Here is a 13,898-nt window from a genome sequence, read left to right as displayed (position 1 = left end):
GTCCACGCCTATTAGACAGATTTAGCCAATGGAACAACACTTTCTCCTCTGCTCGGCCAATCAGAACGTCTCACATGCGCCAACCCGGAACTGGATTTATTCGGGTGCAAGTGGCGCGGCATGTTGTATGTTTAACGGGCAACAACAAGATCCTGTATGACTGCGTAAAATCAGTGCGCTTTCGGCTTTTAATGGCGCCGCTACGGCAGAGAATTGCGAAGGGTTTGAATGCTACAGAGATAGGAAAGAAAATCAAAAGGTGAGATCATAAAATGATCATGTCTGTGTGTGTAAACGTGGAAAGCCAATTGTGTCCCTATTGTGTCCACTATTACCATGTATTACCATTATATTACGTAAAGACTTTTGTTTAATGACATTGAACTGAACTTGTATTGAAAGCTGGTTAACTATGTCCAATTTTGATTTATTCTGGTTGTTTTTTAATGTAATACATTCCCTCCCATATTCTTTTTGTCCTAAAATGTTTGTACAGGCTTGATATTATGTTAACATGTACTTAAGGGACATGTTGTGTATTTGAAAGAGTGTGTCTTTGTGTTATTATTTGATTATAAGTCGTTATTTTTGTGTTTGAGGGGAATTTGGGATTTCTTTGATTTTGTTTACTGTGTTTTTTGTTTATCCTGCTGTGGTGATTCTATAGCAAACAAGGTCACAGGTGACTGGTATATATAAAATGGACACCTCACTCTCCTTTTCCCTTTTTTCACCAGGGGTAATGCACTGCGGCAGGGAACTGCATGGTGGAGTTCCAGAGGCCTAACAGCTTTTTTGCTGGTTGCTCTGTGTTTTTGTGGGGCAGCAACTTGGCTGTACATCACTTCTTGGGATCCTGACATTACAGAAACATTGGTCAGCCAGCGTGAGCATGTCTCTCCAAAGCCCAGAGTTTACATTGTCCAGTGCTCAGAGGACTATGACAACTACAAACGCTACCCAGGTCAGGTTATTTGCTTCAACACTCTATTATTCCAGCAATGCGGTACCACTACCTCAGTGATTTGAATGGAATGAAGCCAGACCTGCTATAATTACGTTTGGATGCTGTGTAATTTCAATAGAGACCTCTAGATGGCGCTACAACACAGCCCTCCCTGCATGTACAGTATTTACAGTTGAATTTGAAATTGACACCAAAAAGTCAGAGGCTGAAAAGGTGACTAACTATGAAATATTATAATTTAGGTACTATTTGACTTTAAATAACATTGCAAAATGTTCAGTAAACCTGCCAATCAACTACGGGTAGTTGTCATTATGCTATTATGGTTCCTGACATCTCCCACTGCATGCCAGCATGTGTGTGATCTGCTTCTCTGCATCACAATGTATAGTAAATATAGAGCATTGTGCATTTAGCACTTGTCTACAGTAAGCCTATGTAAAAAATAAAGTACAAAAATATACAAATGAGAAGTGCATCAGTTTGCCGTACTGGGTTAGGCCACAGGACATCATCCACGTCGCCACGGTAACTCATATGCTGGAGTTAACCTGGTCAAGAGCAGGGTAGGTTTTTTGATTCAGGATATAATAAGAGAGAGACCAATAAGAGATCACAGCCTATAAAAGCCCCTCCCACTGACCCGTCATTTGACGTCATCGTTCACTGACAACGGCCGCGCTGATTCAGTGCAGTTAGTAAGAGTAATTCAAGCTTTGAAGGCAAGAATTTGCCCAGATTGGGCTGCACAACCCTTTTGATTTTCTCCATTGGCTTCAAATCACTACATAGTTCTCGAAATGACAGCATACAGTGATTTCTTATTTTTTTGCATATTTGTCACACTTCAATGTTTCAGATCATAAAACTAATTTAAATATTAGTCAGTGACAACACATCTGAACAAAAGATGTATTTTTTTAAATTAAACTTTTTATTATGAAGGGAGAAAAACAATCCAAAGCTACATGGTCTGCCCCTAAAGCTAAGTACCGGTTGGGCAGCTACAGAATGTTGTGGGTCAAGGTTGCCAAGTGTTGCCAAGCGGACCTGTAGGCCTAGAATACAAAGCTGGCACTGTAGAATGAGCCTTGCTGTGTGATTGAACCCAGATATAAAAAAAACGACAGGTTTATTTTGTGCAGCGGTCCGCCACAGATAAGCTAAGATAGCACACTGCCATCTCTCCAGCAGGGGATGATTAGGATCAGTTTTGTGGTTTTATTTAGAAGTCCGTCTACACTGTAAACAACTTTCACTTTTGAAAACAATCCTTTCCGCCAACCAACTCCTGAATGTAAAATTCAATCATTTTCAACCTCTGTGTGTGCATGTCTCCCTGTTTAGGCTGCACTCCGCAGAAGTGTGGGCGTGCGTTCGCAGACGGCGTGGTGACAGTGGAGGAAGCTCGGGTCCTCAGGAGGTGAACACTCTCAAATAGAACACAGCGTGTCTCATCTCCATTTTTTTCACTGTTTTTTTTTTTTGTTTTTGTTTCACTGCTTTCTAGCTGAGTGGGTTGAGTGAATCACTTTTAAATCTGTCGTTTTTGCACAGACTGGCTGAGAGGGGGCTACAACTAGCTGGATCCGAGGGAGGAGTGAGTACATTGCCAAATAAAACATGAGGAACTAATAATGACTGAGCAACAAGCACACTTCTCTGCTGTTTTTAATTTATTTTTCTAATTTATGTAGTTGGAATGTTGAAAAGTGATTTTCCGAGTTCTAATCGTAGTTTGTTTTTGACCTTAAAAGGCCTCCATCTTGGACCTGCACTCAGGAGCATTATCGATGGGGAAACAATTTGTTAACATTTACAGGTGGGACACTATATGTTATCTTTACATATTGTTCCCTGGAATGTCCTCCATAATATGTAACATTTGTAGGAGTTTATTAAATAGTAGCCCATCAGTCTTGCTGATATGCTGATTCTTGTGAGCTATCACCTCCGGGTCCAGTGACCCATACTCGGATCCATTGGTCACTGCCAGCGAAATCTGATTCGTACTGAGATCATCTGCTCCGCTCTTTTCTTTTTCTCCCCACTAAGCATGTCCACCAACACCCTCATTAATTTCACTCTCAGAATCCTCCCTTCCCTCTGCCATCCCATAGGCAGGTGGTAGGATCTTCAGAGAACACTATCTGGGTACCTTTAATCATCCAGCCCTTCACCTGTTTCTCACAGGAACCAGTTTCTTGTAGACAGTGTTATCTACATGACCTACACAGCACAATCTTCATGATTAATCTCACATGTGATTATTCTTTAATTTATGCCGCTGACAGATCCCACTCTCTTTTACACAACCGTTGTGTTTTGTGTCTCCCGTTCTGATCTCTGCCTGGATTTGTATGCATCTGGAAACCTGGGTGCAGGTATTTTGGGGATAAGGTTCAGGAGGTGTTCACAGAAGAGGATTTCCGGCTATACAGGTGACCACATAATCTTTACCCTTTTAAAGCAGTCTTTTCACTGTGGTTTGTTCCACGCTGGCAAATTTAATACATTTCTGACCTAAGGTTATCATATCAAAAATGATAAAATGCACTTGTTGAGTAGCGATAAAATGGTAGGAATACAGTGGATCCCAACTTTTTGTGTGAGTTACTTTCCAAGGCAAACATTTGTATAGTTAGTAATAATAATTGGTAATTGACACGCCCAGAAAAATGTCTATTTTTGACACATGGCTCGTTCCTACCCATCTAAACTCTTCTTGACGTTCTCCGTTTTTGGATCAACATTTGTAATAAAAGTGGCTCTTGGAATTATTCTACTATATTCGGTTTCAGAACCAGCGCTTCAATTGTCATTGATCACTAGCGATGGATGCTAACCCAAAATATGCCTCACACACACATTTAACAGATTTGAAATGATAAAATGTACAGTACAAGTAAATGTAGTACACATAAACAGGCATAAACAGATGCAATGCAGTCAGAGCACACAACTATGGTGCCTTCAAGGACCTTTGAACAATGTCTGCAACCCTTGACAAGATTACATTATCAGTCAAGCATTACGCTTGAATCATGTCGTGTCAATCGAGCCTCATAGTTTAGATTATTCTTCAATTGAGGTTGAACTTTGCAAGAGCCCGGCCACACGGGAAGATTTCAGGTTAAAACTGTAAAGTTTTTTTTAAATATAGCGACTTAAAGGCAGCTGAGACGACCCCTTGACAAGAAAAGCTGCCTTAACCGCTGTCATGTTCTTTTCACTTTCAGAGATGTACGCAAGCGAATCCAAACACTTATTGCAGAGACGTTTGGTTTGGACCAAACTCTGATGTACCTCACCAAGCCCACCTTCTTCTCCAGGATCAACTCCTCAACGGCCAAGACCCAACACGACGAGTACTGGCACCCACACATAGATAAGGTATTTGATGGATTGATGGGCTTTTGACATAGACTGGTTTTACTCATTCCCAGATTTGTTGTAATGGCTTCAGAATGACTTTCTGGCGTCTAATGTCTTGTGATGATGGTTTTTCCAGTCACCACGATGTGTATGCCAGCATATTTGGGTTCTTGGAGACCATTTAGACTTGCCTTGTGACTTCCAAACACAGCTGAATCTCGATGAAACCTTGTGGATATCTCAAAGTCAATATTTCATAGCACTAATGCTCATTCAATCAGATATGTTGAATACCGGGCAAAACCCGGGCCAAAAGGTTCCTAGTACTAGATAGCACAAACCGTACAGGAAGTTATGTCACCCGCCAATGATCAATTGACTCTCTGAAAGGTTTTTATATTTTTTCATGCATAAGCCCTTCCATTCATTGTTTCATTATTTCCATAATGGGAAATTATGATTTGGTTAACATCCGTTTTGGTTAGTGTCGGACTTTCTGGAATGAATTACTGATGCTAACCAAGGTTCCGCAACCACCTCAACCAAGGGCCATCTTTCAGCCCCATATTGTTTTTTTTTATGTGGCATCGGTTACCTCATTCACCTCATTTGCTCCCGTTGGCACTAAAGGAATTGAATACGTAGGGATGTGCGTCCGTGCTCCATCTGTCTCTGCAGACATTTGGGGGGAATAATTGGCTTGCCTCACACTCATTAACATGTAAATGGTCTTGACATTTTTGATAGCAAATTTTCTTCCCATCGATCATACAGCTGTTACGGTGTCAAATCACAAATCAGACTGTGACGTGATGCAATGTGGATTTTGTACGCGGCATTCAGAAACTTGCTAACACAACTTTCATAGCTTAGCGTCCACACCAGGGCATGTGTTTGTGTTGTTTGGTATGGAACTCAGAGGCGTACCGAGTTCCGAGTTCGGAGGTACAGGAAAATGCTGATTTGATCCCAGTGTTGCATTAAACCTGTGCAGTGTCCTCATTAGATCTGTGTAAAAAAAGGAAAATATCACAATTTAATGTATGCATAGCTTCCATTGATGAAAATCAGATTCTGTGTTTCTTTTCCTTTCTGTCAGGTGACGTATGGTTCGTTTGACTACACGTCCCTTCTGTACCTGTCTGACTACGGCTCTGACTTCACTGGAGGAAGGTTTGTCTTTATGGACCAAAATGGCAACAAGACGGTTGAACCACGAGCAGGTATCTACCTATCTACCTATATGTCATGGTTACTCTTCAGTATTTGAATGCACCATCAATACACTGTAAGAAATAACACATGTAACCTCCGTCTTTGTCTACTGAAGCTTCTTAAGGCTGCACTAATGCGTGCTGGAGGATTTCATCCCAGGCAGGCTTAAAATGATAAGTGACTAAACTACATTAGGGAATCTGAAGGTGAATTTATCAGACAATGGTGTAGCAATATGAACGTAATCTTCTGTAAGTGGCTAATCCGCAGTAATGACTGATAATCTTTCCGGTGCCGCGGCTTCGGCTAAAATGTTCTTACTGTACCCAATGAGAGCAACAATACCTCCAATATTGTTGGGATTTCGGTGTCATGTGTATGGTAGTGTAGATAATTTAGAGAAAAGCTCTTTTTTGAATAGTATTGCTCACTTTGTCATACTTCTTGAAATATGAGGTTGGTGTGAGTGAGCTGAATTGGTCCCCAGTGGGACCCCAAATATACTTCTGATTTTCACAAATTGTAGTGCGTTACTTTTAAGGTATAGTTACAGTTAATAGTTAATATTAAACGGAGAATATTCAACGGAGAAAATGTGAAGAAAGGGTACAGTCATTTTGGGTGTATAAGCTGCAACAACAAAGGGGAGAGAGACTGACAAAGTGTGTGACGAAGAATTCATGAGGCTGTTCAGTTGGGAAGAAGAAGACAACTTTAGTGGTTTTAGTTCTCGGGAGGAGGATGAGGACGGTGATGACTGCTTGTAGGCCACTGTTTAACAGTCATGATCACATGATCAAAGTGCTGTTCTGCACTGTTTAACTAGCCGTGTTAGATACACTGTTCACCACTGTTTGGAAAATGCTTTTAATTTTAAACTGATTTTAATTCAACATTCAATAGTCAGGAAATTATGGTAACCATTTTTTCAATATAGAAAAATGTGAAGTTATTTCAATTTCCTTAATGTAAATGTTTGCACGCGGCATGAGCCAACAATTTCAGCAAAATAGAATCCCTATTTATTGTTTATTTTGAAATTCCCAATATTATTGCCACTTGTAGCTATGCTGATTACAGCTTAATGGAATAAAATTTGATATCAGTCTATGTAATTTAATGTTGAATGTTAAAGTCATTATCGCCTAATACATCACGGCTCCCTTTATTACTTCCTGTAACCCAACTGTCTGTAACCAAATCTGTTTAGCATGCAACACATCTCCCGAGACAGTTTCCTATTTCTGGCGGCTTCGCTCCCATGTGGCAGCAAACCATCATAGGCTGTCTTTGTTCATCGGGTCCTTTGTTCACTTTGTCCTTCTAGCTCTTCACTTTTATCTCATCGCATTGTCCCATTCCTTGACCTCTCATGAAGCCTTTCTGCCTCTTAATCAGAACACAAAAAACCATTCACACTCATAAAACGTCTCTGACATCTCCGTCAGTCAAATCCTCAGGTGAGCAGGCAGTGTACCGCTGTGAGACATCTTGGGCTGGTGGCGGCGTCCACGATGTAGTAGGGAGTGATGCTGACTGATGGACGTGGAAATAAAGAGTGATTTGGACGTGCCCGTTGAATCATCTCCAGTGACAGCTCAGTTGTTAATAGTGCAGGAGGTTGCATCAGTGAATTGGGAATAATCGCTGAACAATTGAGAGAAGTAGGTCACCGCTGAGACCGAACCCTTTGAAATGTGCAAGAAGATGTAGGACAGAAGCGATGGAAAACAAGGTGACACCTGTCTCTTTAAAAGTCCTCCTGACTGATTTTTTAAATTCCCAGCGGAGGTAAAGCACCCTTTTGGAATCATAATATGACAGAACTGACAACGCCACCAACCCAAAATGCCTCAGATAAAGCAAACCTCTTACATTATGCATCAATAGCCCAGATACATTTTTCCTTAACCTCATCGATGCACCAGCATGCATGGAGGTACATGATTAAAAGTCCAAGATGACAATCGGGCCTGCAGAGAGAGATAAAATGAAAGCCGCTAATAATGATGGCATTGAAGCCCAGGGGAGGAAAGGATTGGAGAGCAGTAAGAGGCAATGCGATAGTGTTCCTTATAGGACAAGGGCAGGAGGGAAGGGCACAGAGAAAATAAGCCAATTGACATCAATGATCAGAGAGGTAAACGGTGGAAATGCGATCGAAGAGATACCTTGCACAAAGACAAGAGGATCAATAGTAGCTTATGACTGACAGCCAGAACACGTAAACCTGTCTTCCTATGTGTTTGTTGTTTCTCATTCAGAAAAAAACTGAATGAATGAAAACTAATAAATAAATAAATCAATGAATCACAGATGAAAATGAACCATATAATTTTGACAGCCTACATATGTTCATGCTCACTTGCAGAAACATTTTTTTAAACTGAACCTTCCTTAATATTTTCTACGTCCACTCGTCCCTGACAAAAAATGCGACCACTGCAGGAACACACGAGACAGCCTCTGCTTTAAAGGGATAGTTCACATCTTTTAGACTTGAGGTTGTATGACATCCCCATCGACAGGGTACTGCATCATCAGTGACTTACACCCCACATCGCCCCTTGACACCAATTCTGGTCAGATTTCCGTGATGAGGAACATAGTTCTGATTTAGTTTGTGGCGCCACTTAAGTACAATTTATATTCATATTAAATTGACACATCGTTATTGTAATTTTAATAATAACGGTTAAACTTTTGGGATTTTATTAAAGTATTTCAATGATTATTTGGATCATAAAAGGTATGTTCATAAATATACTACACTACAATGGAGAACATTTGCACTGTGTTCATAAGGCCAATGTAAAATACAGTAGCCATCTTCCTGATAAATAGTGTGTGTCATTTACTTTTACTTCCTGTTACTTTTCTAATTGGTGTTGAAAGTCAGAGAGTACTGCTTATCCACTTTATGGGCAAATCCCCCCAAGTGATCGCCAGTCAATTGCAGGGTGATTATGAATGGGACATTGAGTGTGAACTGATCCCAGACTAGACGAATGAAAGTCCGCTAAGTGAATCACAACAGTACCAATGGGCCGGGACAAAACGGGCCTTGCAAAAATGTTGTGGGACACTGAAGCAGCAAACCATAAAACTGCAACCCTCTCACAGGAGTTGGGCAACTCTTCAAGGTTACCGTAAATTATAAGCCACACCGGTATATACCCACTAGAATTACAGGAAAAATATCATTTAAACATAGATAAGCCACACTGGACTATAATATCAAACATGTCCACAGTGTTATGAAATGGCATATTGCGGCGCACAAGAGGCTGTTTTCTATTTGAAAAAAGTTTTCCCATAATGCATTGCATCTGAGTAAAGTTCGTATTGGTACATGTTTGTACGTATCCATCCATCCATTTCCTCATTGTACTTATCTTTCTCAGGTATACTTTTCAAGTTGTTGTGTGATGAATTTAGTGTTCTTTGTAAGCTTTTGACGCTTTCTTTGCCCAGGTAGAGTGTCTTTCTTTTCCTCCGGCTCTGAGAACCTCCACCGTGTGGAGACGGTGTCATGGGGGACCCGGTACGCCATTACCGTGTCCTTCACATGCGACCCGACACAAGCCATCTCTGACCCAGCTCTGCCCTGAAGCACCCATGGGTGGAGAGGGAGGGGCCCGGGAAGGTCCTCCGGCTCACTCAAGCCCTGCAAAACGGGGGGAAGCAGAGCGTGATGAGAGGATATGAAAAGGAAGGTTAATTTGTTGCTCAAGTTAGTTTCAGAGTTCATACAATAGCTGCAGTCTTTTGATTGGCTGCCTCGTACTGATTGTGCCAAGACAGTATTTTTTCCCCTTTCCCTGTTTTTAGAACGGTCTGGTTTTTAAAAATATTTGGTTCAGACCAGAGTAGCAAACCACAAGTGTGAAAACAGCCTTAGGAAAAAACAGAGGAGGGGTTTTGATCCTAATTTTAAGATAATGGTGAACATGAAGCAGAGTCATCAAACAACTGCCAGGCAGCTAAGAAATATGATTAACAAAATCTAATGACTGAAACATGATTTTTTTGTTTTTTTTTTTCAAAAACTGGTTTTGATATCATCAGCGTGGCCTGATGTTCGGATCCATACAATACTTCAATACCTATACTTACTTACTTACAATCAACAACATCAACAGGGTTGGGTTATGTTCTTGATTGTTTGGTTTTAATATTTAATGAAGAAAATATGTGTGTATACATCTGAAAAGTCTAGGATAATGACCTCTGACTTACATGATAATAGCGTAGCAATGTTAAACGTTACAAATGTATGCAAATTACTGGTAAATATCCTAATTTAGTTTAGTTGAACTGCTCAGCATCTGGATACAGTATTCAGAATACTATATACAGTGAGACATTATAATAATAATGTTATGACTGAATGGACAAACCCGACAGTCCTCTGATCCAAATTTAAGACTTGTAGAAAAATTGCAATAATTTAAAAGAACTATAGATTCTGTGTCATTTTCTGTAGGGTATTGACACGGTCATGATCTCTTGACTGCAAAGGCAAAAAAAACGCTCTCTATTTAAACATATCGGATTGTTGAGCTGCACGCCATTGCTGCCAGGGTTGGATGCAATAAGTCATTTGGAACTTCTTCCAAAATTCCTGAAGGTTACGGACAAACAAGTCAAGTGAAGAAATATTGAACTAGAGGACCCGCTGTTTGTCAAGACACGGGATGATCCTCTGTACAAATGAAGGTTGTTACTGGTGCTTTTCAGAAAAGCATCTTCAAAGGCTTTATTTCCTTCAACGCTGCAAAATTGCCTGTGTGGAAACTGTATGAGAGCACCAAACATGGCATGTTTTATTCTTTGATGAGAAAAAAATGCAACCGTGATGGACCTGATGGCTTGCAAGCTTACTGGTCTGACAAGGAGGTGTTTTCCACAAGACACAGTGGACGTGTGGCGCCTCATGATCTGAGGTGCTGTGTAGCTTCAGGTTGTGCAGGGCCGTCAAACGGCAGATGGATATGTGGAGATGTTGCAGGGGGCATCCCTCATGAAACCCTTGTCTGTGTGGTAATTCTTGCATTTTTTGTTTTTATTGTTTTTCTGCCTTATATCATTATCTCTGTATTCATTTAGGTACCTACTTGAATCCATATGCACCTCGCCTGGGTGTCAATTGAAGAATGTTCGTCTTATTCATTATTATTCATTACTATTTGGGAGTTATGTGTTGCTGCAATAACATCTTTGGGTGGTATTATTATTATTAAGTGAGCACCAGTAAAAAAAATTGTTTTTACGTCTGTTTTTCCAGCAATTCCTGACAACTTGTATACAAACCCCAGTTTCAAGTTTTGATATTGTACATGCAGTTCAAATCAAAACCTGTATTAATTTGAAAAGTACCCTAAAGATATTAAATGTATTTGAATAAATTTGCCTGTTTGTTGAAATTTTGAATGGGGCATTTTTAGTTATCTTTATTTTAGAATTGACTGTGGAAAATTGTCAGATTTGACTATTTTGTTTTACTTGCGGTAAGTTTTTGCAGTGATATGACAACGCAATGTTGGGTACAAAAAGTTGCACAGCAGGAGAGGAATGCTAGGCTGTTTAATTCATCTCTATGCTCTGTCAATGTACACCAATTACTAGGATCGGCTGCGATAAATTTATTCATGAGTTTGAGGCACTTGACATTCGTACACACCTAAAGTATACCCAAGTGTTGGGGACATTTTTAGGATGCTGTTCATGTGGTACTCATCAACATGTTAGGTGATGTGGGGGCCAGGGCATAATGTGCTGAGAAAAATATGTTTTGGTTCCAACCAGACAAGTGACTGGTGAGGGTACTTGTGGTATCGGACTGGTATACAAATTACAGTGTTTCCCTGTGTAATTTGTCCTGCTCTGTAAATTGGGTATTTTTTTTTTACAATATCATGTGAGTGAAACCTTTCAAAAATGTTAAGAAATAAGAACATTTTCACCTAATCACACCTGAAAGCATTACCTTGAAATACTTGAATCCTGTAGCCTTTTTTTATTGGCCGACCACACATTCTACATCCAGCCTGTGTTTGCACATCCTACCAAAAACTAAAGTTAATGTGAGCACAGCAGATACGAAAGCCTGAGTTCCTCCTTCCAACCAAAGTCGGTAGAGTGAGATGACCTGATATTACTAAGGATGATTTGGACTGATTTATCTCGTGGCATGGGCTGTGTTACCAGGCTGACAGAAGACAGACAAGTGGTGAAAGGTAAGCTAATAAGATTAATCACATGTTTCAAATTAATCATGATTAATCACTACTAACAATGACGTATGCCCATTTGCACTGTAAGGTCACAGGGGTATGCTAGAGCCTATCCCGGCTGACTTGGGGCGAAAGGCAGCCACATATATACAAAAGTACTTCCCACAAGGAAATGGATATCACGTTCATGAGGTACCTATTAATTTCTTGAAGGTCACAGAACAATTTTGCTCTCTTGTTGTCATTATACTAATTATGTCTTATGTCCTGAACACAAACACATAGCGTGTCCCGCCTTATGCTGGTGATATTGTGACAGATTATTTGTTTCTTGTTTGTTTAAATAATGACAAATGACCACAAAGTAGCCTAAAGATGATGGATACATTGTTCATAGCTAGTGATAGCTAATGTGAGCAGCTAACTTTACTAACCACAACAAACATAACATAGTCAGTGTGTGTGTATTTTGTGGGAATGGGAGACTGCACCTTTAAGATCTGTTTGGGAGCATAAATGTTCGCGTCTGCTTTTCTAGCTAAGGCAAAAAGCCTAACTTTTAACTTCCCATCACTAGTTTGAGCGCACTTTGTGGTCTGTCCGTCGTGCGTAATGGCTTTACGCACACTCGCTCGATGTGTAAGACACAATTGACCACCCACCTGTGACGCGAAAAGTCACTTGAAGGTCCCCATGACGAGCGTCTCCGAGTTGAACTCTAACTGGTTGCTGGAGGAGGCGGACTTCCCCCAGGAGTACAAACTGGGCGGCCGTTGCTTAAACGACGACGTGTACCGGTAGAAGCTCCTGTGCCGGTTCTTCAGATACTCCCTGTAGTTCTTGGTGAGCAGCGTGTAGAGGAAGGGGTTAATGCAGCTGTTGCTGTAGGTGAGGCTCGCCACCAGGTAGTTGATGCAGGTGTGCGTCTGCGAGGCCAAACTCAGCGGCTGGCTGTGGTACAACGGCAGCAGCTGCCAGACCCAAAATGGCAGAAAGCACGCCCAGAACACGAGCACAATGGTGAAGATCATGATGAGTACTTTTTGTTTCGGTGAGCGTTTCCCGCCTTTGCTGACGACAGAGTTGCGCTGGGACTCCAAGTATGTGCGCGCCAACTTGACGTACAGGTACCCAATAATAAGACCTGGTGCCATGATGCTGGTGCCAAACAGGACCGTCACGTAGACTTTGTAAGCCACGGGCGCCCACGTGGGAGCGCACATCCTCTTCACACCCCCGTCCGGGGATTTAGCAGTCGTCTGGGCCACCATCACCATCATGGGGAGAGTGAGGAGCAAGGAGAGGAGCCACACTCCCCACGCTAGAGCTTTACGGTAACTCTTCGAGCGGCGCGCCGTGTCGAGGGGCTTGGTGACGGCCAGGTAACGCTCCGAGCACATGACTGTGAGCGTGAAGATGCTGGCGTGCATGGTGAGAAGGTCCAGGCTGAGAAGGACCCTGCAGCCTGCGTCGCCGAAGTACCAGTCCTTGAGGAAGTAGGTGGACACTACGAAGGGGATGGTGGAGAGGTAGAGAAGATCCGCCAGGGCCAGGTTAATGATGGAGATGTACATGGACGTGGCGAAGCGGATGGAGTGACGCATCACCACCAGAGTGTACACATTCCCCGACACCCCGATGACGTACACGACGGAAAGGAGAGTCCCGAAAGTGGAGGTGATGACGAGTTCCTCGTCCGCCGTCCCCGTCCCAGAGCCACTGGGACTTGAGTTGAAGAAAGACTTGTTAGTCATGTTGTCTTTCTTCATGGTAACAATAACAAACTCCCAGCCGCGCGTCCTCCTCTTGCTTCCTTTAAGTTTGGAAAAGATGCGCGTAGGAGCAGGTTGCGTCGCTCTCGCAGGCACTGCAGCTTTGCTCCTGACGTCATCACCGTAACACACGGTGGTGATGGTGCTACAACTGCACTCATTGGACACCACATGAGGTCTGTAGATCCAATACAAGCAATAATGCTCACTTTTTAGATGTTGCATTCCAGGTTTAACATAATGGCTTGGAGGTGCACAATGAGACCTGCTTCTAACTCACTTTTTATTCTCAATTCAAAGGTTTTAACTTGGAAAATGAGAGAAGTGAGGAAT

At 41.7% G+C, this 13,898-nt stretch overlaps 2 protein-coding genes across 3 annotated transcripts; one reads left to right on the top strand and one right to left on the bottom strand.

Annotated features, from left to right (window-relative positions):
* Positions 1-115: 115 nt before the first annotated feature.
* Positions 116-10,961, top strand: uts2r2 (urotensin-2 receptor 2). Of its 2 annotated transcripts, none has more exons than XM_058062346.1 (9): positions 116-259; positions 738-964; positions 2,315-2,390; positions 2,525-2,567; positions 2,725-2,789; positions 3,352-3,408; positions 4,207-4,360; positions 5,442-5,565; positions 9,036-10,961. In XM_058062346.1, exons 1-9 carry the CDS (start codon positions 192-194, stop codon positions 9,263-9,265), a joined length of 1,044 nt encoding a protein of 347 aa, XP_057918329.1. In that variant the 5' UTR covers positions 116-191; the 3' UTR covers positions 9,266-10,961. The 2 variants fall into 2 exon arrangements, with proteins under 2 accessions (XP_057918329.1, XP_057918330.1); XM_058062347.1 differs by having other exon boundaries at positions 9,032-10,961.
* Positions 3,676-13,691, bottom strand: LOC131109882 (urotensin-2 receptor). The gene is made up of 2 exons (XM_058062345.1): positions 12,456-13,691; positions 3,676-9,224 (listed from the first exon to the last, which is right to left on the bottom strand). Exon 1 carries the CDS (start codon positions 13,560-13,562, stop codon positions 12,471-12,473), a length of 1,092 nt encoding a protein of 363 aa, XP_057918328.1. The 5' UTR covers positions 13,563-13,691; the 3' UTR covers positions 3,676-9,224; positions 12,456-12,470.
* Between the last annotated feature and the right edge of the window lie 207 nt (positions 13,692-13,898).

The sequence above is a fragment of the Doryrhamphus excisus genome, chromosome 22 (genome assembly GCF_030265055.1).
Source record: "Doryrhamphus excisus isolate RoL2022-K1 chromosome 22, RoL_Dexc_1.0, whole genome shotgun sequence".
NCBI lineage: Eukaryota > Metazoa > Chordata > Actinopteri > Syngnathiformes > Syngnathidae > Doryrhamphus > Doryrhamphus excisus.
This window is presented reverse-complemented; position numbering and strand designations above follow the sequence as displayed.

Bases quoted from the DNA above. Each gene is read 5' to 3' on its own strand.
- uts2r2 (XM_058062346.1), top strand. From the start codon at position 192: ATGGCGCCGCTACGGCAGAGAATTGCGAAGGGTTTGAATGCTACAGAG. The intron at 965-2,314 runs GTCAGGTTATTT...CTCCCTGTTTAG, and splicing joins CAACTACAAACGCTACCCAG to GCTGCACTCCGCAGAAGTGT. The intron at 2,790-3,351 runs GTGGGACACTAT...ACCTGGGTGCAG, and splicing joins CAATTTGTTAACATTTACAG to GTATTTTGGGGATAAGGTTC.
- LOC131109882 (XM_058062345.1), bottom strand. From the start codon at position 13,562: ATGAAGAAAGACAACATGACTAACAAGTCTTTCTTCAACTCAAGTCCC.